Raw genomic sequence first — 27,989 nt, 5'->3', positions numbered from 1 at the left:
GTGATTGGCTCGGCTGGCCCCCGGCAACCAATCAGCATAGCGTTTGTTGAGCAGCGGCAGCAAGCTGGGTACACAAGTGACCTGAGCGAGCTGCGGGTGGGCGGCGGGGCCATGAACCTGGGGTAAGCCGGCGGGGACTCGCTGGGCTGTAACTTTCAGCCGGCGCGTGGCGGCGGGCGGGGTTCCGGGTCCAGCGCGGACCGTGGTGTTGGAGCGCCCCGGAGGGGAGATGGCGCCCCAGAGGGCGAGATGCTCGGGGAGCTACGGCTGCCCCGTACTGAGCTGGAGCATCCTCAGCTGGGGCTGGACCGAGTCTGGGGTGCGGTCTTCATCTTCAGAAGTTCATCGTTTTAGGAAAACCAGCCACCAGACCTAGACGTAACCGCGCATCCAGAAGCTGAATGTTAGGTTCTCTTCTGGGAGTTTAGAAATCAATGAGGCAGCCTGCCCCGTAAGCTTGCGGGGCGGTAGTATAGAGACTTAGCAACTTCAGATTCATTCAAGAGGTTGCCTTCTAACGTACCCATGAGCTGTTTGTAGTCCTGCAACGGGGTGGCCTCTGACAACCTATATCTCCCAGATTGTTTCCTTTTACAAACGCAGGCACTTTGATTCTCGCTACCAAAGCAACTCTGAGTTTAAAGTTGCTAGTCAACCTGCTCGCCCTTAATTTCTTGGTTTGGTATTTTCTCTTTGACGTTGTCGTCATTACTGTTCATAGACACATAACGCCCACCCCGTTCCCACCCCACCCCCGTAAGACTGTGTAATACTGTGTGTAGAATCCCATCAGAATTTTGTTGACTTTAATAGACAACGTAAGTTTTGCTGGTAGTGTTTACCGTTTCTTTATGGTGGCGCTTTTGACATGTAAAGTGTCATATTAGCCAAAGTTTATTGTTTATTTATTAAGATAGTAATAGAGTCACTAAAGCAATCGTGTAGTATATGAAATAGTCCAAGTTGTGTGGAATTCTGTATTTAAGCAGCCGTCACATTGGTGACCATTTTAGCCATCTTTCAGTCGCGTCTATTCCTCCTTGGAATCTGTCAGTCATGAAATTGTTAAAAACAAAACAAAACAAAAAACGCATAAATAGCTTATCTATGTCTTGTACCTGGCTAAGGAGTTCTGGTAGCAGCATGGGACTTTTGGTATAGAGCTGCAGGTTAAAGGATGCTGCAATAACTGGGTTGCTTTATTTCTTACCAGTAACAAAAACCAGGTTTCAGGTTAAACATGACACATGCTGGCCTCACTGAAAAGTTGTAAGAAAGTCTTTTGTATTTTTTTCCCTCTTAGGTTAAAAAAAATGTGTATGTATGAACACATATATACACATACTTTTTAAATACTTATTTTAATTTTATGTGAATGGGTATCGTGCCTGCATGTAAGTCTGTGGGCCACTTGTGCTGGTGCCCTTGGTGACCCGAGGGGCCTTTACAGACACTTGTTAACTGCAATGTTGGTTCTGCTTGCCAAGAATAGACAGTGCTCCTCACTGCTGAGCTGTCTCTCCAGCCTTGAAAACAATATTTTAAAATTTAAAGACTACTTTGAGGGAGGTTCAGGCAGGTGAATCAGGAATTCAAAGCCAGCCTGGTCAACCAGCCTGGTCTACATACATAGTGAGTTTGAGGGCAGCTTGGGCTATGTGAATTAAAAGAAACAACCAACCAAAACCCCTGCTTTGATGGTCATGTGATTCCTGTATACATTCAAAGGTATAGGTTTACTTTCAAGGTTCATATAAATATCCCTGGCTGCTATTTAGTGAAAGTTGTTAAATTAAACTTGTCAAAACAATTTTCTTTTATATTGCAGAGATGGTTTAAAGCTTGAAACTGAATTACTGGATGGAAAAACCAAGTTAATACTGTCCCCATATGGTATGCTGTGTTTTTGGACGTCGAAAATGTTTGTATGTAGACTATGTGGTAGTTTAATAGATGTTTGTTTTGCTTGTATAGTTAAATGACACTTGGAAAAAGCCTCTTTTTAATGTCTACAAATTGATATTTATCCAAGTAAAGTCAGATTGTGACAGTGATCACTATTGTCTATGTTGGTTCATAAAATATATTTCATGTGTAATGTTTTTGGTGTTACCATACCTTGTTGCCTAATAAGTAATACAGGTAGAGTTCAGATAATTCTTAAAGATTTATTTATTTATTTTATGCATGTGAGTATACTGTAGCTGTACAGATGGTTATGAGCCTTCATGTGGTTATTGGGAATTGAATTTTAGGACCTCTGCTCGCTCCAGTCAGCCCCGCTCACTCTGGTTGGTCAGTTCCACTCGCTCAGTCCCTGCTTGCTCCAGCCCAAAGTTTTATTATTATACATAAGTACACTGTAGCTGTCTTCAGACGCACCAGAAGAGGGCGGCAGATATCATTACGGGTGGTTGTGAGCCACCATGTGGTTGCTGGGATTTGAACTCAGGACCTTCTTAAGATCAGTCAGTGCTCTTACCCACTGAGCCATCTCGTCAGCCCTGAGTTCAGATAATTATGTTGTGTGAGAAAGTTAAATTTATATAGTACAACTACAGTTGCTAAAGTCTTTTTTAAAATCATTAGTTTTTAGATTCAGTACAGTTTTTTAGTCTTCTCCGTCAATTACTTGCCTGATCACCACCACCATTTGTTTATTGTCTTTCCTTGGAAAGACTATTGAAATAAAAGTGAAATGGGAGTGAATATTTGAACCACCACATTGAAAAAGTGGGAATACTCAGGTGGGACTTGCGGTTAATGCTTTTGGGATAGTAATTTTATCCTAACATCTTAATTCGTTCTTAGCATTTTCTTTTATCACTGCCTTAATATGTTTTGGGTTTTATAGTTTAGTAATTTTATTTTCTTTTGTAGAGCATAAATCAAAAGTTTCTGTGAAGGTAAGCCAAGTGATTTTGACCCTACCTGTTTTCACGTGAAAAATGCATCTTTCCATTGGTTTTACTTATTGAGTCACAGCCTCTCCGTTGGACTCCGTGCAGATAGATAGGCAAGCTAGGCTGCTTTCGCTGGAGGATTGCCTGTGTCTGCTTTTTACTTGCTAGAATTGCAGACGAACCTTTATATGTACCCAGCATTTATGTGTGCTCCGAGCATCCATACATTGGTCCTCACAGTTTCATGGCAAGCACTTTTAACTACTGGGCTGGCTCCCTAACCTGAACTTTGTCTTTATAGTGTAAGAAGTATTGATGAGCTTGGTTAAGAAAAGGCAACATACTATTAAAAAGGTGTTTTATGACATAATCTTGTTCAGTAAGCTCTTGGGAGTAATTTGGACCTTGGTTGCTTTTCTTGCTCAGTAACCTGAACATAACTGAATCTTTATAGGGAAGTCTGACACACACACACATACACACACATTCTCTCTCTCTGTGTCTCTCTCTGTCTCTCTCTCTCTGTCTCTCAGCCTGCTTTCATTATTCCTCTTTGGTAGTGTGTACAATTGGACTAAATGTACCTTAACATGGCACGATGACAGAATTTTTGGTTTTTTAGAAGACTTTTCTGCATATTATTTCTGGTACAACTGGAATGTGGCAAGACTCCAGCTGGTAGGTTTTCCCAGCAGTTGAGAAAGCTCCGCCATGGCCTAGAGCCTCAATGGCTTTATTTGTCACCTTCAGGAGAGGGGACAGTTAGAAAGAGCCACCCGTGTCTTCTAGAGAAGCGAGGCTTAGGTCTGTCTGTCTTACTGTCTGTCTGTCCTGAGGAGTTAGATGGGCGTTAGAGGTGCCAGAAAAGAGGACACTGGAGAGCAAGTCCAGTCAGTGTTGGAGACCAAGAGAGGGCTCGTGAGTGAGGTGGCTCTGTAATTAGGAGCTTAGAGATGAGAAAGGTAGTTATTAGGTAAAGAAGTTGGAAAGTATAGTCCAGGCTTGCAGGAAATATTACAAGATGCCAAGTGATGAGAAATAAGTTGACTGTTGAAATGGTGTATTTGGGGACGTTTAGGACATAAAGCTTAGGTAGAGAGTTCGAATTGATGCTCAAGGACCTTGCAAATGCTGTGACACATTATCAGGGAATCCATTAAAGACTTTATAAAAAATAAATAAAAAAGTGGATTTCACTGTATAGCTCAGGCTAGCATAGGACTCTGTTGTCCTCCCTCCTCAGCCTCCAGGGCTGGGATTACAGGTATGCACTACCAAGCTCAGCTCAGTATAGGATTTGTGATAAGGGAAGTAGCTATAATCTAATTTTTCTTTGGAAGAAAGCACAACGGGTAGCTGGGGGCATGCTTTGGAAAGTGGCAGGAAAGGAGCTGGAGCAAACGGTCAGCATGGCTGTCCGCCTGCAGCTTATCAGAAGAAAAGGAGAGACAGACAGACAGATGGAAGCGCTCGCACTCGGGACACCTAATCCTCCCTGACAGCAGGGCTCTTTTCTTAACCATGTTCTTGTATTCCTGACACCTGTCATAAAGCTAAGCACATAGAAAGAAAGGGAGTGCTTGGGATGACGGGGAGGAGAGAGGAGAGAAGGTTGTAATATGCTAGTGAAGACCTGAACGTAGGCCTGTCGACATATAAGTAGCAAAGAAATTTCCAAACAAAAAGCATTCAATATATGCTAGTTAGCTAAGGGAGACCCTGACGGAAGAGGGTCAGATATGATCCCATGGTTACTGGGAGTATTTTTGAGAAGGAGGCTAATTTTGAAGCAAGAATAAAGAATTCAGTGGCATAGGAGGTGTAGTTAAGGATGTTCAATTTAAACACTGACCCTGCTATACTCATGTTGTAGGTCCAGAGGACAGAGAGGTGACAAACAAAACAAAACTCTGTTCTGTGGAGTTTACACTGGGATGTGGAATGCAATAAACTAAGGCAATAAATAAAGAAATAAATAAATAACAAAGGAGGAAGGCAGGGTCACAGAGGGAGGGAGCCTGGCAGCAGTGGGGAGGGATAAGTAGTGCCAGAGAGGGAGAGCAGGAGCTTAGGGGAGGTGCTCTGGGTGATGGGGGGGTGGAGTGGGGGTAGGAGCTTAGAGGAAGTGCTCTGGGTGATGGTGGGGTAGGAGTTAGGAGCTTAGAGGAAGTGCTCTGAGTGATGGTGGGACAGGAGTTAGAAGCTTAGTAGAGGCTCTCTGAGTGATGGGGGGTTGAGGGGGCAAGCAGTGAGGGAAAGAGCTGTGTGGAATGTGAAGTAGCCATGTTCTAGCGAGAGCCACGAGTTGGTGCTTCAGTCTTGGTGAGGTCGTGGAGCATCTAAGGAGCTCATGTGGTCAGAAACTAAGATAGAAAATGAGGACAGGCAGGGGCTGGCAAGATGGTTCAGCTGGTAAAAGTGCTTGCCTCCAAGTCTGATCCCCAGAGCCCATACAGTGGTAGGAGAGAAACAATGCCTACAAATTGTCCCCTGCCCCCAGCCAGTAAAGAACTAGTAGAAAGAAAATAAGGTTAGATATAAATAGACAATGGAGGCAAAGAGGCAAGAGCAGATTATGTGAGAAATTCAGCTGTGCCTCCGAGCACAGAGGGCGGCATGGGAAGCGTCCGAGGATAACAGCGCGCTCTGCCCTCCAGGGTGTGAATTGCTGGAGAGAAGCAAGGGTGGAAGTCGGGTAGCGGTTCACGTAAGAGCTGGTACCACAATCTGCAATGTCCTGCCTCATATTCCAGAACAGCTACAACTCCAGGCATACATCACCAGACCGAGCTTGAGGTTAAACATTTTTTAGATAGTGAAATAATAGCATGCTTGCGTTAAGTTACTTTTGATCCAAATGAAGAGAAAGTGTTTTGATGAGAGAGAGAAAATTGCCAGGAAGTAGGAGAGATGGATTGGTTGATCTCCCCTGCCTCCTCAAATAAGATTTATGGCGCTGGAGAGTTGTCTTAGTAGTTAGGAGCACTGGCTGCTCTTCCAGAGGACCTGGGTTCAATTCCCAGCACACACATGGTGGCTCACAACCATCTGTAACTGGAGTCTCAGGGGATCCCATGCACTCCTCAGGCTTCAAGTACTACATAGATGTAGTACAGACATACATGCAAGCACAACACCTATAGACGTAAGATAAAATGAACACTGAGGAGACTTATGGATTTTATGTGAGTAGAAAGGACAAGAATGTTGAGCACAGGAGTTAGTAGAGATTTGATGATACGTTTCTTTTTAAGATCCTTTTTAGTTGGATGTGTACATGTGTTTCTGGGTGGGGTCTGTGTATGTGAGCCTTCAGAGGCCAGAAGCATAGGAGCTGCAGTTGCAAAAAGTTGTGAGCTGCCTGACCTGGATGCTAGGAACCTGACTCGGGTCTTTGGTTTTCTCTAAGAGCATGACATGCCTTGGCCACTATCATATCTCCCCAGCCCCGGTGATAGAATCTTACACGTAAGTTCTGTAGCTGTCCTCAGACATCCCAGAAGAGGGTATCAGACCTCATTACGGATGGTTGTGAGCCATCATGTGGTTGCTGGGATTTGAACTCACGACCTTCGGAAGTGCAGTCGGTGCTCTAAATATTTCGGTATAAGATTTTCAGTGAAATTGCTAAATCTTCAACTGAGAATAGAATAAGAGAAATATTAGGTCTTTTGAAAATGAGAAGAATAGAGAGCATATAAATTTGCTAAATGCAGGACTTCCAGGTAACCTATTTGATATTCTTGGTATGGGTATAAATGAAATTAGTTTCCATAGTTTCGTCATTGGTACTTACACGCTCTCTTAGTTAGGGTTTTATTTCTTTGAACAGACACCATAACCAAGGCAATTGTTACAAGGACAACATTTAATTGGAGCTGGCTTACAGGTTTAGTCCATTGTCATCAAGGCGGGAACATGGCAGCATCCAGGCAAATGTGGGGCTGGAGGAGCTAAGAGCTCCATCTCTTGTTCCAAAGGCAGCTAAGACTAGGTTCTCAAAGGCTACTCCCACTGTGCCATACTTCCTCCAACAAGGCCACACCTACTCCAGCAAGGCCATACTTCCTAATAGTGCCATTCTCTGGGCCACGCATATTCAACCCACCATACATGCTATAGAGAACTAGACTTTTCTAAGAGTTAGGATTTGCTTCGTATGTGTGATAGACTGCAGAATGAAAAATAACAAATGAAATGTCTAGTTGGTGGTGACACTGAAGATTTTTAAGAGAAATGAGAGCAGGCGAGAGGTTTAAGGATGGGCTGGTGGTAGAGCCCACTCAGGTAAGCAGGACTTGGAGCTGGAGGTGGGGAGAATGAGCTGGAAAGCAGGTCGTCATTATCTGGAACTGTAGAGAGCTTGACAGGGTCAGCATAGGACCCCTGGGGGAATGAGGGAGGTCATGTGGAGAACAATATAGGAGGAGACTGTGAGGAGGTGAGTGGCCACGGAGAGTAGAAGAACACAGCAGCCATTAATACAAGACTGGGACTGGAGAGAGGGAGACCAAGTAGCTAAGTCATGGAGGGATAAGGACCAAAAACCTAAAAGAGGCAGTTTATGTAAGTTATATAATGTAATGAGACAAAATTCAAAGCTGGCATAGAATGGGGATGACCCATAACATACAGTTTTATTTGTATTCTTTATTATCTGGAGTCAAAGTCATTTCTCATTGTTGACTCTTTCAGGGCGGAGTCTGCAAAGCCTTTAACCATAACAGCCTCTTATGGTTGTCGTATCTAACTAAGCAAACAGAAAAGTTTAAGGCCTGATTTATCACAGATTTTAAATGGTGATTGTTAGCTGGGTGTAATGGTTCAGGCTTCCATTCTCAGAGGGGATGAGCAGACAGAGGCCAGGTTAGGCCACATAGCAATGTTGTATCTCCAAACAAAATGATCATGTCAATTTTTTATGCACTGTCACAAAGACTAAACTTGTGTCTTAACAGATGGGAAATAAGTTCAAAATTGCAAAATGTCCTTTAAGAACAAAACAGACTGGACATACTTTAAAATCAACACAAAATACTTACATTGGGAATGAAAACCTTTCTCAAAAGAAGATCTCTACTTTAGACACTTCACAAGCAAAACCTGAAAATAGTAGATTGACATTTTCACCCAGTACGGATAAGCAGTATTCAGAAAAAGACAGTGTCCGTGTTCAAAAGGAGATTTCACCTACAACCTCTAATATACGGAAGATTATAAACACTACCGGTACTTGTCCAGTGGCTAAACAGAAGCCTTGCAAAAAAAACCCCACAGCGGAGACCATGAACAGCGGTTTGGTGTGTCTCACACAAGACCAGCTTCGGCAGATTTTGATGCTGAGTGTGAACCAGGGAAATGGATCTGTGTGCCTCACTGAGACTGGGGAGGAGGAAGCAAGTAAGGGCTTTCTTAAACTGTTAACTTTACTTTTTCCCCAGGATGCTTTCCAAGTTCAGATTCATTGTCCCCCCCCCCTTTTTTTTTTTTGGTAACTGTGTCTCTTAAAATCTGATTTAACATGCAATAATTATAGATTATACATAATTTTAAATTATATAAATTAAGCCACAAATGTAAATTATTTTGGCAAGAGTGAATGAAGGTTTTTGTTTTGTTTTGTCAAAGAGACCTCACGTAACCAGACTGGCTTCAAACTCAGTGCATAGCTGGAAATTGAGCTTGTGTCTTCCTGCCCCACCTCCTGAGTGCTGTATAGGTGTGCACTACCCTACCAGTGTATGCAGTGCCAGGAGTGGAATGTACAGGCTGGGCAGAGTAGGCAAGCCCTGGCTGTCCTGGAACTCACTCTGCAGACCAGGCTGGCCTGAAACTGAGAGATTTGCCATCCTCTGCTGGAATTAAAGTCACACCCATGCCCAGCACTTAGATTTGTTTTTATTTGATGTAAAAAATTATATGGCCATGACCATGAATCAGCTGTAATCTCTAGGTCCCATTCTTTTTTTCTTTTCTCTTGATCTATTTATCTATTTAGAGTAAGGTCTCATACAGGCCAGGCCGGCCTCAGTATCCTGTCTCGTTGTTACTGCTGCTATTGTTTCCAGGGTGGTCTTGAACTCTTCCTCCCGACTCTCCTATCCTTATTCCCAGTGCCTTTGAGACCGTCTGGTTTTCACTACCTGCTGGTTATTCTGGTACTGGGGGTCAAACCGAGGCCCCTGTTCCTGCAAGGCCAGTGCTCTACTGACTGAGCATTACTCTAGCAAACCTGTCGGGTTTGCTTTTGTGATGCCCTCATGCAGCTTAGGCTGCCCTTTAACCCCTGATCCTCTCCCTGCTGAGTGCCAGGATAGCAGGTGTGTTCTATCACACCCACTGCTGCTGCTGCTGCTTGGTTTTCATTGTTTTGTTTTGTTTTTGGTAGATAAAGGATTGTTTTACAAGTTTGTTGTTTGAGACAGGGTCTTACTGAATCAGAGACCAGGCAGCTTCTGCTTCCTGAATTCTGAGCCTAAAGATCTGCACCTCCCTCCACAGTTGCCAATTTTTATGTATTTCTTTTGTTGTAACAAGGTCTCACTCTGCATCCTAGACTGGCCCAGGACTTGGTGTGTTGTCCAGACTGGCCTCAAAGAGTGATCCTCTTGTCCCAGCCTCCTGAGTTTTACCTGAGGGTGATAGGTGTGAGCCATCATGCCTGCTAAAGCGTTTCTTTCAACTGTATAGGAGTATGCTATGATAAAGTATTTCAATCGATGTGATTTTAAAACATGCATTTTATTTCCAGGTCAAGATAGTTTACATTTAATCAATATTCCTAGTCAGCCAAAGGATGTGAATGACACAGGATTCCTGCAAAACACGGAGGCCGCTTCCCCTGTCACGAGTGAACATGAGCATGTCCACCGGAGAGCTCAAGAGGCATTTCAGCAGTGTGAGCAGAAAGCTGCCACGTAGGTGACTCTGTCTGTCTCAGGGGTAGATATCTGTAGGCTACATAGTTGCTTGTCCATTGTATGTCTTGTACTCTGAAGACCTAGCTACTTAAAAGCTTATTACGTAATATTGATGCAGTCTGTCACCTAGAAACATAGTAAGGTTCCCGGCTTTTTATATGTATGTTTTATCTTAGAGAGAATGAATGGAAACCAGCTGACATATTCAGTACTCTGGGGGAAAGGGAACGTGATAAAAGTTTGTTGGAAGCAAGAAGAGCCCAGTGGAAAAAAGAGCTAGGTAAGTGTTGTACCTTTCATTATAGTTCTGTTAGCTTGTAGACTATTGTTACCTCAGAATATTAAGCCCCGTTTGATAGGATTTGACATCTGTAGTTCTTTGCATACTCCTAAGAAGTGTTGGAGTTTCACAGTGTCCTTTGTCTTTGGTGCTTTGCAGTGCACCAGCAGCAGTGTGCACACTGGTATCCTTCTGGAGCCCTGCAAATAAATACTCATAACCCTTTTCTATTTATTTATTTATTTTTATTATGAAAATCTTGTGGCTTGAGGAATGGCTATATTAAAAAATTAGTTCACTTTAGGTGTGTGTGTGTGTGTGTGTGTGTGTGATGGTACTGGGAGCTTTTTTTTTTTAAATTATCAAAGTTCTACGTAGATGGGGGGAGGGGCAGTCAGAGAACAATTTGTATAGGGTCAGTTCTCTTTTTCCAAGCGCCTTTACCCAGTGAGCCATCTCAGCAGCCCATAGCTTTAGCTCCTGTCTCCCTTCCAGCAGTTAGTGAGAAGGGACTGCTAGCCCCACTTGGAGCTAGAGCTTGCCCTGAAATACTGTTACTCCACTTCACAGAAGAAACCAAAGTTTTGCTGGCAAAAGAGCAGCTTGTCTGTTACAGAGATAGGAGGTGGTTGAGCCTGCAATTGACCCTGAAGTTTGGCGTCTAAGTCTGTCAGGAATAATAATGCAGGAAGTTCAAACCGCAGAGTGGGTGGCAAAGCCAAGTGCTCTGAGAAACTGTTCCACACTGTTGGACTGTCGTACAAACACTGTTGTAACGTCCGTGCTACACTTGGGTTTGGTTCTGATATGGTGTTTTCTGTGCTACCGCATCCTTCAGAGTTCTTTCTGACTTGTCAGGCATCTCCTCCCATGCAAACAACTGGGATTAACTGTTTCCGTTTGCACTCTCTAAGAGGTCATGATTTGTTTCCATGATTTCTTTTTTACAGTTTTTGAACATTTTTTTAAAAAAATCACATTATTTATAGATGAACAGGTTGCCTTAAAGAAGAAAGAGAAAGAAGCTTCCCAAAAATGGCATAACCCTTGGAAGCCATCTGATATAGAGTGTGAGAAGTCTCAAGTCCATGACCAGTCTAAGGTAAGTATGTCAAGTCCAGTCGAGCGCTCTGCTTGTGTCTTTGTGTGCGTTAGCAAAAGCCATCTTTACCAATTTCTTCTTTCTTTTTTTCTGAGCCAGGGTCTCTCTAGGTAGCTCTAGCTGTCTTAGAACTCACTTTGTAGACCAGTCTTGGCTCAAACGCAAAGAGATCTGCCTCTGCCTCCCAACTGCTGCTGTGCAAAATGTGTGTCACCATGCCTGACCTTTATTACAATTTCTAAAATGTGAAATAGTGTTCAAATTATATGATTTACTCTGGCGACTTTTTTTGTTTTGTTTTGTTTGTGAGGCAAGAGTCTGCTATATAGCCCTGGTCTCAAACTTGTTGCAATCCTCCTGCCTCAGCTGCTTTGTGCTAGGATTCCAGGCAGCTGTCATCATTAATTTTATTTTTAGTGCTTACTGATTAAAAATGAAAACCTGTACTCTTCTTAGGTTTGACACAGTATTTAATCACAGACCAAACTAATATTCTAAATTTCCATCTGCAGTTTTTAAGTGGCCTTGCCGTAAAGAGTGTTATTTCCACATTTATAATTAGTGTGTGTTAAGTGTATGTGGGCATGTGTACGCCACTCTGAGTGAAGGTTTCAGAGAACTTCCGGGTGTTGGTTCTGTCCATCCACCGTGTGGATCCTGGGCAGTAAGCTCAGGTCTTCAAGTTTGGTCGCAGATGCCTCTTGCTGGGCCATCTGTCCAGCTCTGTCGTTAGTGGACTTGAGTCACAGCCTCTGCCCAACAAAGCAGGTTTGGCCAGCTGTTCTCAGAAAGCTCATTAAAAGAGCCAAATTAATACTGAAAAGCAGAAAAGAAAACTCACTCAGTGGTGTCACATTGGGAAGAGGGACAGAAAGATCCATCATGTCCCCAGATCTATCTGGAGGGGCTTGACAGAAAAGATTAAGGTGAGGTGTATGTAACTAGGCATCCAGCTAGGCTGTTCCTCACCACGGTGTCAGTCTGCAGAGTTGTCTACCAAGGCATTTCTCTAGGCCCAATGTTTGAATAGTCTGATAGTCAAAGAGAGGGGTGTAAGTCAGAATGCATTCCTTCCTAGTACAGTTAGGGTTTTAACCAGCACAGAAATCTACCGCTGATTCTTGACCCCCATCACAGTGTTATCAGATCATCCATAGACGTTTACTTCTCAGCATCCTTTAGATAGGAGGTGCTTGTGGGACTTGGTACCTTTATTGGTACTTGTTTTAGATGAAGACATGCTTTGTCTTTCCTTCCCTCCCTTTGTCCCTGTCTCCCTCTCATGCTGTTTCTTCAGATATTCTGTCACAAGTTTCTTGTCAGGTGATGGCCTTCCAGGCTGGATGGATGGCCACTACTTAGAGCAACATTAGATGTTGAGTCCTAAGTATTAGTACTTTGATGTTTAAATCCATTAGTCCTTGACTTCTGTATAACATATTTGCTTCAAAGAAATGATTCTGAGCCTTTTCTTTTTAATTGCCAAATAATAGTTTATTTGTTTGGAGTTTTTTGTTGTTGTTGTTTTTAGCTTTTCACCTTTTCGCATGTGTGCGCGCGTGTGTATGTGTGTGTGTGGTTTGCTGGTACATCTATATGTATATTCTTAAGTATGTAGCTGTACGTGTGGAAGCCTGAGAGTGACTTCTGGTGTCTCCCTAGATCACTCTTCACCTTCTTTGTTGAGGCAGAGTTCTCACTTAGACCTGGAGCTCCCAATTCAGTGAGTGGGGACTGAGCTCACATGCTCATATATTGCCCTCCTGAATTATGAAAGCTAGTCTTCAAGGAGGATGCTTTCAGGTCAGTCCCAGCTCACATCCTCCAAGAGTATATACAGACTTACCTTCCACTTTGGGAGTCTCTTGGGCTCTCTTGACTAGCAAATTGAAAGGAGGTTTCTCATGTTGGTATTAGGGGTTTTGTTAGATAATCTAAGGTTCTTAGTGAGGGTACTTTGACCCCAAGTGTTGTAACTTCATTCAAACTATATATATTTGTATACACATATGCTTAGGTATAATTTTAGATAAATATGATACTTGTAATATTTATTAAAAATAATTCCCCTTTTCCCTCCATCTGTACTGTTTCCCCTTCCCCAATTGAAGCCCCCTTTTCCATTTTTCTGTATTACCTGTCACTTCTCTCAGGAGCCCTCACCCCACTCCACAGTCCTGTTCACTTTTCTCGATTCTGCGGGTCAGCAGTTCTTGACCTTCTAACACTGCAACCCTTTAATGCAGTTCCTCATGTTGTGGTGACCCCGAATCACAAAATTACTTTGTTGCTACTTCATGACTGAAATTTTGCTAGTGTTGTGAATCATAATGTAAATATCTGATATGCACAGTATTTGTCATGTGACCCCTGTGGGGCTCACAACTCCCAAATGGAGAACAGCTGTGCTAGGTTATATATTCACATCTAAAGATTTGGAGCTAGGAACCGCAGTGAGAAAGAACATTCAGCATGTGTCCTTCTGTGTCTGGGTTACCTCACATATATTTTCTAGTTCATCCATTTCCCTGCACATTTCATGACTTCCAGTCTTCTTTACAGCTGCATAGTATTTTATTGTATATACGGACCACATTTCATTCTCCATTCCCTGGCTATTGTGAGCAACACTGGGGAGCGACTACCTGTGAAGTTGGGTGTGATCTGACTTGTTTTGCTGTTTTTATTCTTGGAAGATCTATGCAGTCACCAGAATAGTCTTTCCCCAAATTATTATTATTTATTTATTTGGGGTGGGGAGGTTCAAGACAGGGTTTCTCTGTGTACTTTGGCTGTCCTGAAACTCACTTTGTAGACCAGGCTGGCCTCGAACTCAGAAATCCGCCCGCCTCTGCCCCAAATTATATTTTTATAGATGGCTTTAAATGAAGACTGAAAGAAAACATTTCCTTTCTGGGTACTGAGGCGCCTTACACCATCTACAGTGTGTGTTTAAGACACAATTCTAAGGATCAGAGCTCATCTCCGTAGTCGAGCGGTCAGAGTCTTTGCTTGACAGATTGCTTCTCCTGGGGAGACCCACCTTCCTGGGCTAGATCTGTGTGAGCACCTTGGTAAGGTTTATACTGCGGAGGCCTCACTTCACCCGGTTACTGACTTGTTCAGGAAGCAAGACTGCTGGAGTCCCCTTGCAGCGCCATTAAACAGGAGCAGCAGAGAAAATGGATTGAAGAATTGAATAAACAAGTTGAAGATGACCAGCAAAGAAAAGCAGAGGAAAGAATGATATATTCAAAGGTAACTGGGGACCTAAAATTCCAAGTCTTTACTCACACAAACTTAGATTCTGAAATTATTTGGCAAATTATACATTTGTCTTTAGGAAATTGTTTTTTCTGAGTGCACTTAGTGTGGTTTTATATACCGTTTTAAAACTTTAGAAATGCATTTAAAGACCATTTTCTAAGGCAGTTCTCTACTTAAGGAATCAAAAAATAAACAATTTTGTTAAGTTTTTATGATGCATATACTACTGAATTTCCTTTAAAATATTGAGATTTGTATCCCTTCTTTTTGTCTGGGTGTTTTGCCTGCATGTACATCTACACGGCATGCATACAGTACCCACAGAGGCCAGAAGAGGGTGTGGATCCCTTAGAGCTAGGGTAATAGGCCGTGGCTGGCTGCCATGTGGGTAGGTGCTGGGAACTGGGCCCTGTCTCTTCCTCAAAGCCCAGCTGGGGCGCTCACTGCGCCTCCATCTCATCAGTGGTGACTTCCAGACTGTGTTTGTTGTTTATAATTCTGTATGGGAATAGTTCAAAGTTCTGAGCATTTCCTATTTGTCACTGTTAGGGTGAGGAACATGACAGATGGGCAGTGCATTTTGATTCATTAAAGAGTCATCCTGGCTCCCAGTCTCGACTGTCCTCTCAGTTAACACACCAACACCTGGAGTCGCTTTGTGTGTCTCCCGACACTCAGGAGCTGGCTGATGTCAATGGTGTTTTCACACCTCCACCTGGAGTCCAGGCGGAGCCTTCAGAGAAAGAACAAAGAGCCAGACCTGTTCTGGAGATGGCTGTATCACACGGTCCGAAAACAAAGTAAGTTGATTTTTCATTGTTGATTCCTTTAAGAATGTGCGTTTGAATAGAACGGTCACCATGTCCAGTTAGTTTCAGTTTGGCAGTCTTTGAAATAGAAATGCTTAGCAGATGTAGTTTAAGCCAAAACTGGTCAACCTTTCTAGAGTTTTGTATGCTTCATCACAGCTTTCTCCGTTCTATGACTGCACTCTTGGATCCAGCCCAGATTGAGGAGCGGGAACGACGCCGACAAAAACAATTAGAACATCAGGTACTATGTTGTAAAACATTTGGTGTTTCCATAGTGTGCTTCACAGTGTAAAACAGTGTTCTCTGCCTTAGGCAGTCATGATCATGGCCAGCATACACCTAGGTAAATGAAAATGTAATTTTTTTTTTCCTGAGACAAGCTTTAATGTCGTAGGCTGATCTTGAACTTGCTATGTAGCCAAGGCTGGCCTCTAATTCTTGATTTTCCTGTCATCCCCTCCGAAATCCTGGGATTACAAGCATATACCACCACACCCAGCTAGAAATCCTGATATATATTTCCAGCTTGGGTGCAGTTATATCATGCTGTAAATCTAGTCTCTTGACACAGCTGGATCATATGAGAATTAAGTTAGGGCTGAGGACCAGACAGTATTATTACCACACTGTCTGCCTTTCAGTGGAGCCTTGAAATGAGTGTGTGGTATATGTGACTGTACTATCATTAAATATTGGCTACTTCCTTGGAGGTTTTTTAAGGTCTGTGAAAGAAAACATTAAAAAATCAAAGTAGACTTCTGACTGTGCAGTCTAGTCATCACATAAGGCTGAGATAAAACTCACTTCAGGCTGACATTAGAGGGACTTAATGAGGAGTGACTTTTTGATGGTTCTTTCTCTGAAATGAGGGGGCAGGGGATGAGTTTTCACCGTGTTGTTCTGATACAGCTCAAATGTCTTCTTACCTAAGTCTTCTAAGTAGCAGGGGCCTCTCAGCAAGTATTCAGCCTAGACAGGCACTCAGCACGCAACACTGTGCCCAGCACAGATCACACTCAGCATGTAGCCTCTGTTCAGTAATTCATCTTAAACATTTTATACGCGTAATCTGGGTTAGTTAATTTTCTTTCTTGAGCTCAGTGAAAAGCTGAGAGCTTCTCCCATCTCTCAGGCAGCGTGCTGAGTGCGGAGGTGATTTCTTTAGTTGACTCTCTGTGTTACACAGGCTCAGTAAGCACAATTCTCTCCCAACACTACTGTGTATAGCTGATCAATCATGTTCTCACCATCAAAGCTAGTGCTGCATGCATTCTTATTTGTGACAGTAACTTGTAATTATTTATGACTAGAAAGCAATCATGGCTCAGGTAGAAGAGAACCGCAGGAAGAAGCGGCTAGAGGAAGAACAAAGAAAGAAGGAGGAGCAGGAACTGGAGCTGCGCTTGGCAAGGGAACGGGAGGAGATGCAGAGGCAGTATGAAGAGGACATTCTGAAGCAGAGACAGAGAGAAGTAGGTTCCCGTAGCATGGAAGAAATGAAGAGACCGAGGTCTGTATTCTGAATTGTGGGCTGCATGGAGAGACATTACAGCAGAGTAAGGAAAGGGCTGCTTGGCGAGGGCCAGATGGCAGATGCTGCATGCCTGGCCTGTGAAGGGGAGGCGGTCAGGGTGAATGCAGCACCGTGCTCTGGATACATAGAACCTAATCATTCTAGGTATTAGGCCTGCAAGCATGGCTCAACTGATAAGGGCTCTTGGCCACCAGTACCTGGAACTCATGTGCCAGGAGAGGACTCTGAAAGTTGACATCTGACCTCCATATACACACTGTAATGCCATTACCACCTCCTCATACCCCTAAATAAATCTAAAGTAATAATGATTCTAGATATTAAAAGGAGTAATGACTGGCTGAAATTGTGATGAAATTCCTTGCTGTGTTAGAGGCCTCTTTGGGCTCAGTAATAGCCTTTTCGAAGAGTTGATGTCTCACTGTATAGCAAGACCCTCCATTACTGATTCACACAGGGCAGGTAGGGTGGTCCAGGGGCTATGTCTGAGCTGACCTAAGAAACAACAGATCAATCAGTGATAATTCAGTTATCAGTTTTAAAAACACAAAGTCTGCACTTCCTTGCTAGTTTTCACTTGCAACGTTACAAAAATGGGACGTGGATAGGGGAACATAAGAGCCTGCACTTCAGTTTCATTGAGTAGGCCGAGACTGCTAGGCATGGTGGTAGTGCTCGCCTACCCAGCATTTGGGAGGCCAAGGATAACCTGGTATATACAGTCATGTCTAATAGCAAGAACAAAAAAAGCACGTTAGAACTGTAGTTCTAAAAGGCCAGAATTTCGCCCTGTTGACTGTATCTAGACCAGCATCTGATCCGTAGGGAGAGCATGAGCGCTTGTACTGAATCCAACAGTCACATCATTGAATGAAATGCACTTGGTAACTGTTTTCCTGTGTTTGTCACTCTTGATAGGAAATCATGACTCTAAAGACAAACGAGCTATTCCACACAATGCAGCGAGCTCAGGAGTTGGCACAGAGGCTCAAACAGGAGCAGAGGATCAGAGAACTGGCTCAGAAGGGACATGATACATCCAGGCTGATTCAAAATCTTGGTGGTAAGGGACTAATCAGAACTTACAGTTTTGATCTTAAAGATGGTTTCAAATACTTGTCTATTTTAATTCCTTAGAAACACACATTAACTAAGTATATTTTTAAAGGAATTGAGTCTTTTCCCCTAAGCCATCCTTACTAATTTAGAAAGCTGTCCTAAAACATTACTTTGCAGTATCTTTTCTGTAGAAATTTCTAGTCATCCTGAAATAGGTAACATATGTACTTTAATATGCATTCTTAGATTTTTAAATTCAGCAAGTGCTAAGAATACAGGTAACTTTTCGTAATAAATTTAGGCTACAATCTTAAGTCTCACCTTTCAAAAATTTTTACTACAGTTTATGGTGATTAAGTCAAAAAGTCTAGCTTACTTTCATCTTTCAGTGCAAGGGCTCAAACCCAGGGCCTTGTGTGCTAGGCACACTGTCACTCCACTCTGTCCCTAGCCCCCACATGAGTTTGTTGGTACTCTTTAGATGTCATTTTCAGGTCTGTTTCTCATTGCTATTTGACACAGCACAAGTGGATTATAAGGCATTCACTACCATCTCCAGTTCCCACAGTGACCCTGAGGAGACTGCTGACACTTCAACAGCCTCTCCCAAGAAGGACACAGGCGTGCAGACAGGTACTCATGTGAAGTGTTCTAAGTTCTGGTTCACACTTAAAATGAAAACATCTGATGGGTTTTTATTTTGCCTTTGTGAAAAGGTCTCTTGTAGCCAAGGGTGACCTAGAACTAATCGTCCTGCCTCTACCTGCTGAACACTGGGATTAAAGGCATGTAGCACCATGCCCTTTTTATGTGGTACTAGGGGACTGAACCCAAGATGTAGAGCATGCTAGCTAGCAAGTGCTTCACCAACCTGAGCGACTTTGTCTCTAGCTCAGAAACTTAACAAAATAAAGGGGTCTCTTTTTAGTTTTGGGTTTATGATGAGATCTAACTCACACAGAAAAAAAAAAAGTTCTCTCCCATCTTTTCTTCTGTAGTTCAGGGAACAAGGGCCTTGCACATTCTAGGCAAGCATTCTACCAGTAAGCCAAATGTCTAGACCACATCTTACCTATTTAAGGGATGCTATTTGGTGCATAGAAGCTCACTGTATAGACCAGACTGGCCTGGGACTCCCGGAAATTTCCCTGCCTCTGCCTTCCAAGTTCTACAACTAAAGGTATACACCACCATGCTAGCTGTCTTAGGTTAACATACTCATACCTGTGTAGTTAGTGTCACAGTCTTAGGACCATTTTGGCTATTCAAATTTATTTCCCATGTACTTTAAAATTACGGAACACTTAACCAAGTTGCCTGTTATCCTTGCACAGGGGTCATGCTAATTTCATTCCAGTTTTGTTAGTGTGTGTGTGTGTTGTGTTGGAACTGAGCACAGTACTCAGAGATGAGTAATTCACAGTTTTACTCTCTTCAATCTCTCCAGTTCATTTTGTCTTAGAATATTTATGTGTTTTTTACTTTTCATTATTGGAATTATGCTGTAATGGCCTCTTGTGTCTGGCTAACACTGAGTTTCAGCATAATATATGGGTTTACCTATGTTGTAGATATTATTGTGATGCAATTACATTGACTGTCTTATACTGGATTTTGCCTATGACTCTATGAATATTTCAGTTATTTATACTTAGGACTATTGTAAATAGTGCCACTATGAAGAGTTATAAATTTTCCGTTCTCTTAGAGAGAGGAGTTGGAGTTTCTGAGTTCTGAGATAGGTGCATTAAGCATTTGGGGAGCTGCTGAGCCGTCATCTAGAGTACCTGTCTCACTAGTGGTATAGAGGTATTCTTACCTTTTCCATGGCCTTGCAACACCTAGATTCTGATCTGCATCACCCCAGCGACTGATAGTACACAGCACATTTTAAATTTTTAAAAAGGCAGCAGTCATACTGGATACCCCTGAATCATTTTTAAAAGTATTTATTTTTAATTCAGTTTTTATATATAGGGGTGTGTGGGCTGTATAAGTGAGTGCAGGGTGTGAAGACCAGAAGAGGGTGTCAAATTTCCTGGAGCTAGAGTTATAGGTAGATAGGTACTGAGAGCCAGACTTCAGGGGCAGTATTGCTCTTACCTGCTGAGCCAGCTCAGCCCCTGGGTTTAGAGATTTTTTGAGGCAACTTTCCCAGAGGCATCTTATTGAAACCATTTTTGTTTCATTTTCTCAGTTCTGTGAAGTTATTTTATCTTTTTCCCATTTAGAACTAGTTACCAGTAGGCCTTCCTGTTAAGTATTTATTTATGGCTCCTGCTGATCCTACACTAACTTTTAAGTCAAAGGATCACACTGTCCAAGCTACTCTGGAGTTAGAGATGTTCAAACTCAGACTATCCACCTGGTACTCAGACCTTTCCCGGGAGATGCAACATATCCCACACAAAAAGGAAGCCCAAGAGACCAGAGTTACAATTGCACTCATGTTCTATTGGTAAACTAATGTAATTTTTATTAGAGTTACTAACAGGATTCTGGGCCAGGAATTACTGTAGAATATTAGGGATAACTCAAAAGCAGCTGTATTACCAAAGAGCGCACCCCAAACTGCTGTCTACTCTGAAACTGCAGCCTAGAGCTCTGCCCAGGCTCAGTCAGGCTCTCTGCAAGTCTGTTGGTCACTCTCCTCCTCCAGCAGGGGTTCCTTGCTGGGAAGGGTCCCTCAAGAATCTTCCAAGATATTTCTTTCAGACATGGGTGGTGGTATTATTATCATTATTAATTATTCTCCTGAGGCTCAAGAACCTCTCTTCTGGAGTAAACAGCCACAAACACATCACTATTTTCTGCCAGTTACTTGAGATTTTAGTTTAGTACACCAAATTAGCCACCGTTTGCATGAAAAGATGGTTTAAGTGTGATAGGGCATTGTGATATTTGTGGTGCCACTGAAATGAACTCTTATAAATGCTTTATCAATGGTAATGTAAAATGTAGAAAACAGTTTTTTCAGTGGCTCAAAAAACTTACATCTAAAACCCAAAAATCCAGGTCTTCCTGAAATAATAGAAACTTGGGTTCACAACAGCATTACTTAGGTTACTTCTAACTTGTGTCTATAAAGATGAACAAAATTAGGCATACCTTATATAGTGGAATTAGCATAAGGGGATTCTGACATGTATCTCACATGGTTAATAAACTTTGAGAACTTTATGCTAGTTAAATAAGCCAGTCTATCACTTTTAAATTTTTTCAATTTTTGATAGGGTGTCTGGCCTTCACCGGAACTTGCTTCCTGGAACTTTGTAGAACAGGCTGGCGTTGGACATCTTTTAATCCTCTTGCTTCCGCTTCCTAATTGCTGGGTGTGTAGCACTGGGCTGTTTATATGGGCTACTTGGAGTAGTCATTTCTAGAATATCAAAGAATAGTGGTTTTGAGCTTCTCTCGGAGGGGATATTAGCAGTTCTTTAATGGGTATAGCTTCATTGAGGATTAAATTCTTAGGGATGGAGGCTAGCACAGCAGGTAAAAGTGATTGCCACCAAGGCCAGGGGCCTGAGTTCCATCCTTGGTTCCCTTATGGCAGAAGGAACCAACCTTTGTAAGTTGTCCTTTGTCTCCCTTGTGCATGATGTGGCATGCCTCACCGCCCCAAAGAAATAGATGCTACTGTGAGTCATTAAATAACTGAGAAAAGTGATTAGAAATTGTGTTTTTAAAATTAATAATTTGTAATTTTTATTTAGATGACGTAAACTTAGGAATTTTCAATGATGCGCTACCACCCTGTGGATCGGTAACAGAGAAGGGTATTAGAAACATTTCTTCTCCAGAGATTTCTGCAGAATTCAGTGGACAGACTGACATTAGAAAAGAGAACCAAGAACTAAGTATGAATAAAGGCACTAATTTAGACAAAGAAAACAGCTGGCATAATGGCCAGTGTAATCAGTACAGAAGAACAGAGAAACAAACAAAACTCATGAAGAAATGTCCTAAGAAGCCTGCTTGGAATATAAACAAACCTCTCAAAAAGTATGTTCCTGCATCAGCCAAGTACCCCGCACATCTCCAGAAGGAGAAAGAAGAAAAAAAGGTACAGAGGCAAATGGAGCTGCTTCACTTAGTGGAGAGAAACAATCCCGAGAATCTCTCCCAAAACAGAGGCATTTCACCACTTGCTACATCTCATCGAGAAACTGAGTCAGAGAGCAGGTTGCACCTTATCAAAAAGGTAAGATTCTTTTATTTCAATGTTTCTGAATTCAGAGTAGTTTCTGAAACCTATGTTTTCAGAAGGCCATGGTTCATCTAAAGTAGTTTATAGAGAATTATGTCAGAGGAAGACAGCCATGCTGCTCGTTGTATGAACGTGTATGCTGTATAGTCTGTGCTTTGGCTAGCTGCATCAGAAACTGTAGCCAAAAGCAAATATAAATAATGAATATATATATACATATATATATATATATATATACATATATATATATATACACACACACACACATCTTTATGCAGATAAGTGCTTTCTTTACTCAAGTGCATATGAAAATAGCATACATAAATAAAATGAAATACTACCTAGATGTAAAGAAAAATGAAAACCCTGTTTCAAACAAACAAGAAAAAAAAAAAACAAACAACAACAAAAAACGAAATCATCAAATTTGTAGGGAAATTGGTGGATCTGGAAATATGTTGAGGTAACCCAAACTCAGAAAAGGGCTAAAACACACACACACACACACACACAAAAACAGAAGATGAGATTCTCACTCATATGAGGATGTATCCTAGCTTACAACATGTAAATATGGACATATAGTATAAAATTTAGAAAGGAGATCAAGAAATAGGTAACAAAAGGATTAAATGTAGGCAGGAGGATACATGAATCCTCAAAGAAAATTAAAGCTTATTTTGTTGTTGTTATTTGGGGGGAGGGAGAGTGGACAAATTAAAAAAAAAAATGTGGTGGTCAAAATATAAAACCCTAAAACAGAGCTTGGTGTGGTGGGGGGGCAAGTCTTTAATCCCAGCAGTCGGGAGACAGCTAGGGAGTTTGAAGCCAGCCTGGTCTACAAAGGAAGTTCTAGAGACCCTGTCTTGGAAAACAATACAACAAAACCTAAGCAAAGCTACAGAATGGTCATCCTAGTGGATCACTGCAGTGTAGTTTTGGGCTGGTCAAGAGTGTTTGAATGCCTTCCTTAAAGTAACTATGAAGTTTTGTGCGTTAATGAGAATACTGTTATTAAAACTCATATTAGAAAGTGCTCCTGACCTAGCCCTGGGACTCTACTCTATTTCATACAGCATCTCTTATTTAGATATGCTTATATTATTTGAGTATGTCTGAGAAGTTGATGAGATGCCAATGAAGGTGCCTGCCACCGAGCTTGATGACCTGAGTCACTAGGACACAAACAGCTCCTCTGAGTTGTCTGACTTCCGTGGACACACTGTACATATGCATGCACACACAGAAATAACGTTTTAGACGTATTTGGGGACTGTGATAATGTTACTTACTCTATCTCTGCTTGTACTATCCATCTTTAAGGTAGAAGAACCTCTGAAAACTCCTTCAGTTAGTAAAGAAAGGTATGTGGTATTACTTATTTACTTTGTGGGATGTATGCTGCTTTGTGGGATATGAAATATCCACTCAAAATCTGGGTGACAGCTCCATATGCAGATGAAGGCAGTAATAGGAAAGAGGTATGGCTTCCACTGATTGGGTAAAGGTTTACTATGGCTTTTAGCTGGACTGGGCCTCAACAGGTTTGAGTTTTCTATTAACAATAGAATAGGAGCCTGGATAAATCAGATAGGTGAAAACTGTTTTTTTTTTTTTTTTTTTTTTTTTAAATCCAGTTAATTGGGTGGGAAGTTTAGACTAGTCAAATGTTTTTATTCTTTATCTTTGTGCATTTAGTTTGAGACTTGTCTCGAACAGCAACTTTAGTTCATATAGCTCAGGCATCACTTTATGATAAATCATATAAAAATGTGGTTGAACCCACCCAACATTGATGACTGTTGGAATCTAACTCCCCCGCCTCCACTGGAGTGTGTCTGTCTATATGTGTGTATACACACAACAACACTGCATACTATTGTCCTGCTTTATGAAAAGTTATAGACTGCTATATATAGTATTCCTTAAGGACCATACACATCTTGAATAGACTGCAATGTGGTCAGATATGTTTAAAAGATGCAGTTTCTAGAGGCCAGAGAGATGGCTCAGTAGTTAAGAGCACTGGTTGCTCTTCAAGAGGACCTGAGTTCAGTTGCTCATACCCACATGGTGGCTCACAGCCATCTATGACTCCATAGAATTTATTAAAGCTTGTTTGTTTGTTTGTTTAATAGGTTTCAAACATCACCAGCAGTAAAAAACAGAACTCAACAAACTCAAAGTAATGTATTACACTTACCACTAAAAAACAATGACTATGAAAAGGAGACTCTGACTTTAGGAGATGGTCATACTAAATTATCAGATGAGATGTCTGAGCCATCCCATTTTATTCCCTACGTTCGAACAAATGAGATCTATTATCTTGATCCAGACGCACCCTTGTCTAGGCCTTCAACCCAGGACAACCAATACCAAAAATCTCATGGTAAGTTAAGTAGCATAAAAAGCAAGCAAACAAACCGACCTTCCAACCCTAAATTTGCTTCAATATTAGTCTATGCTTTAACTAAGTCCTAAGTAATTTATTTGACTATTGTAAAATTTATCTATCCTTCAGATTGTGCCCGAGAACAAGAGCTATTTGACTCTGACCATATCAGGGATCCACTTCTTAATCCTAAATTAGTGAAAAACAGGGACCGACAGCAAGCTATCCTTAAGGGGCTTTCAGAACTAAGACAGGTATGCACTCTTCACCAAGTAACTGTTTTTAGATGTTTGTTCTCTTTATATGGTGGCAGTGTTTGCACCCCAGTTTATAACAGTTATGTTTTCAATTCCTATATATTAACCTTGAACAGAAATCAAAAGAACCTTTTTCCTTGAATTTGCTCTCAAATTACCATTTTCACCTGCATAATCAACATTTGGGAAGCAGGAGGATCCTAGTCCAGGCTGCATATAGTAGTTCTGAGAATCAAAGTCCCGAGACAGTTTGCATATTAAGACAACTTTTATTTAAAAATATGTACATATGCCAGGCGGTGGTGGCGCACACCTTTAATCCCAGCACTTGGGAGGCAGAGGCAGGTGGATTTCTGAGTTCGAGGCCAGCCTGATCTACAAAGTGAGTTCCAGGACAGCCAGGGCTACACAGAGAAACCCTGTCTCAAAAACCAACCAAACAAACAAAAAAGTACATTTAAAACATCAAAACACAATAAAGTGCTAAAACCAAGAAACAAATATACAATTATGCTTTAATGAATTTTAACCAATATGGTCCATTTTTTAAAGTTAAGAACAGAATATATCTGTTCAAAGAATGAAATTATACATTTTTACTACCTTTTACACAGGCAAAAATAAACCCTGCTAATGTGCTGAAACCTATCCTGAGGCTATTACACTGTATTTGGCCTGTGTGGTGCTTACCCTCTGCTCAGACACCATTTACCTGTGTCCTTTAAGAGCTTACATATAGCTAGCTTGAGCTCAGGACTCAACCTGGGTGAACAAAGGAGCAAGAGAAGGAAGGACTGGGATGTTCGTGCTTCACCTCACCCTTATTCGTGCTGTTCAGCAGAGCTGAGAGCAATACTGGGAATGGTAAGACTCTGACTGTGTCTTCTCATGATCTTAGAGCACTTGAGAGTAGATTTCACTTTAGAAATCCAATAGTGGTAAACAAAAAACAAAAAACAAAAAAAAGAAAAGAAAAACAAACAAACAAAAACTATCCCTGTTGTTCTCATAGTAGAAAATGTTCTAGCTAGACAACACCCAAATTACAAGAATTACTTAAAAAAAAAAAAAGAAACTTAAGCTATGTCTAATAACAATTCTATCCTGAGAGTTCAATGATATTTTGTATCATGTATTTTTGAAAGAGAAAAAAATATTTAAGTTGGTTATATACCTTCACTAAAATATCAATGTGATTGCAGGGTCTTCTCCAGAAACAAAAGGAGTTGGAAACGAATCTCATACCCTTAACTGCAAACCAAGAAGATAATTTTAGTTCTTCGTTTTAAATATGCTTACCACGCAACAGCATTTTTCAAGCACACAATGACAAACTTTACATTATGTAGTGAAATGATGTATTTTCTAAGTACAATAAAAAAGTTTATAGTTCAAAAAAAAAAATCTCTTGTCATGTTAGGGTATAAAAGTACTTTCTACTTACCAGGGTAGAATCTGGAGATTCCTGACCTGCTAACAGCATTGCTCATTTGTTCTATTAAAAGTTCTTTTAGGGCATAAAAAGTACTATTAACACAAGGATAGACTCTTAATAATACAAATTCATTTCACTCTGGTTTTTCTCTTCTGTAAATTTGGTTTTCATCATATTAAGTGGAGATTCTAGTTTTCACACTTTGAAGTTAACATTAGTAACAGTAGGCAAGAGATGAGGGTTTAAAAATTTATCTCCACATTTAGTGTAACACCAAGTTCGAATTAAAACTTCAAGATCTGTTCCAAATTCTCCAATAGTATTGAAAGCAGAAGCTCCACTTTTAAAAGTTCATTTAACTAAAGGATCACACAAAATATTATTTATCAAAGAGATCTCAAAAAGTTAACCAAAATTTAAATGAAGCAAATGTTTTCACAGCTAAACCTAAAGACTGAGAAAATTCTACTTGGTATTCTATACAATAGATTCACTACCTAGAATTCAACTGTACTGTTAAATATAGCTTGAGGTACTAAGCCAAAATCCTATAAATATTTACACTGCTGGCTTATACCTGTGTAAAAACACTATACAAAAGCTTTAATCAAAATAAATAGTTGACATTTCAGCAAAATTAGTTATCATCTGACATTAAAGAACGTCATTACTATTTACCATTCTTTTATAAACATGAAATTTTACATATAAAACAGACTTCAATTTGAAGCCCAAGTACAGGTAACAAATGTAAAACTGAAAGGTGCTAACATGAGATAATCTGATTACAATATGTCAAAAAATTATTTCAAATTTTCAGATGCTTCAATGTTATATAGGCCATCATGATTTAAATAAACAGGAAAGGAAAAAAAATTCAGAAAGGCCAAGAAACTTGTTTATAAATCATCAATACAAAGTCCACCACAACCTATTTTTTTTAATCACTGTAATTTCTCCTTGAACACATCCTTAACTTAATGGAGATTTCTCTGTACCCGAGTTTTTGTAAGCAGATAAAAAGTAATTTTCATTTTCTTGAGACCGAGTTGATGAAAGGGCATATGGTGTCCCCAGAAACGTCTGGTGCGTGAGAACATTAAAATGACTACACTGATGGGACATTTGTAACTGATTTTGGTCAGCCTGAAAGTCGCTATACGCATCCTGTTCTGCTGAATTGCTGCTCTCTCCTTCAGAGCATACTCTATCAATAGGAGCGCTCGCTTCACAATCAATTAAATAAGTCTTATCTTCTAATAAACTGTTTTGCACATCAAGAGATGACTGCAATTCAATTTGGATATTCTTTTTTTGATCTGTTCCACTTGATCCTTTGGTTTCTCCCGCCAATATTTCTGAATGAACATTGCTGAATACTTCTATATGTGAGATTTCATCCCCTGAATCCAGGGACATATCCTCTTCATCCTTTTCATCGTTTTCTAAAAGAGCTACATTTAAAAAACAAAAAGCCCTTCTCTATTGTAATACAATTTGTTTAGTTATTAATTACACACTACTCACACAATATAGTGCGTCAGGATCTGCAAAGTCCACAATCCCTTAAAGCTTGGTCTTCTGCCACAAGGTCACTTAGTCACAACACTCACACTAGGTGTGAGTGTCCAGATAATCCGATGCTAAAAGCTTCTGCGAAATGTGTTCACGTTTAATGTTGGGAAATCCCAACTCCCAGCTCCAAAGGGGTTAATGTCAAAACAGCATCTAAAGTTACACGGTAATTCAGTATTTCGTAAGACAAATATAAAATAAAACTTCTGACATGTAGCTGCACTGAATTACTAAACTGGT

The 27,989-nt window shown here is 41.0% G+C and overlaps 2 protein-coding genes across 13 annotated transcripts in view; one reads left to right on the top strand and one right to left on the bottom strand.

The window, feature by feature from the left end:
- Window positions 1-33: 33 nt before the first annotated feature.
- On the top strand, window positions 34-27,454 carry Ccdc66 (coiled-coil domain containing 66). Of its 7 annotated transcripts, none has more exons than NM_177111.3 (18): window positions 84-122; window positions 1,829-1,893; window positions 2,881-2,906; window positions 7,862-8,303; window positions 9,655-9,820; window positions 10,000-10,103; window positions 11,093-11,205; window positions 14,332-14,463; window positions 15,022-15,272; window positions 15,441-15,525; window positions 16,595-16,756; window positions 17,737-17,881; window positions 18,400-18,510; window positions 21,594-22,081; window positions 23,411-23,451; window positions 24,226-24,479; window positions 24,612-24,736; window positions 25,942-26,143. In NM_177111.3, the coding sequence occupies exons 1-18, from the start codon at window positions 112-114 to the stop codon at window positions 26,026-26,028; spliced, it is 2,808 nt and encodes a 935-aa protein (NP_796085.3). In that variant the 5' UTR covers window positions 84-111; the 3' UTR covers window positions 26,029-26,143. The 7 variants fall into 7 exon arrangements, with proteins under 7 accessions (XP_006519190.1, XP_011243389.1, XP_011243390.1 ...); XM_017316057.2 differs by lacking the exon at window positions 84-122 and adding an exon at window positions 171-319 and having other exon boundaries at window positions 25,942-27,454; XM_006519127.4 differs by lacking the exon at window positions 2,881-2,906 and having other exon boundaries at window positions 34-122; window positions 25,942-27,454.
- Tasor (transcription activation suppressor) overlaps window positions 24,989-27,989 on the bottom strand; it is a 59,882-nt gene continuing 56,881 nt past the window's right edge. Inside the window, exon 24 of one of the 6 annotated variants that reach the window (NM_028945.2) lies at window positions 24,989-27,902. In NM_028945.2, coding sequence (NP_083221.1) covers window positions 27,847-27,902 — 56 coding nt within the window. In that variant the 3' untranslated portion in view covers window positions 24,989-27,846. The remainder of the gene's footprint in view (window positions 27,903-27,989) is intronic. The other 5 variants (NM_001114879.2, XM_017315961.2, XM_006518820.4 and 2 more) reach the window with 5 other exon arrangements.

Source organism: Mus musculus, chromosome 14, assembly GCF_000001635.26.
Source record: "Mus musculus strain C57BL/6J chromosome 14, GRCm38.p6 C57BL/6J".
Classification (NCBI taxonomy): Eukaryota; Metazoa; Chordata; class Mammalia; order Rodentia; family Muridae; genus Mus; species Mus musculus.
Note: the sequence above shows the minus strand (reverse complement) of the source record. Positions and strands in the feature narration are given on the sequence as shown.

Bases quoted from the DNA above. Each gene is read 5' to 3' on its own strand.
- Ccdc66 (NM_177111.3), top strand. The intron at 8,304-9,654 runs GTAAGGGCTTTC...TTTTATTTCCAG, and splicing joins GACTGGGGAGGAGGAAGCAA to GTCAAGATAGTTTACATTTA. The intron at 22,082-23,410 runs GTAAGATTCTTT...TCCATCTTTAAG, and splicing joins GGTTGCACCTTATCAAAAAG to GTAGAAGAACCTCTGAAAAC.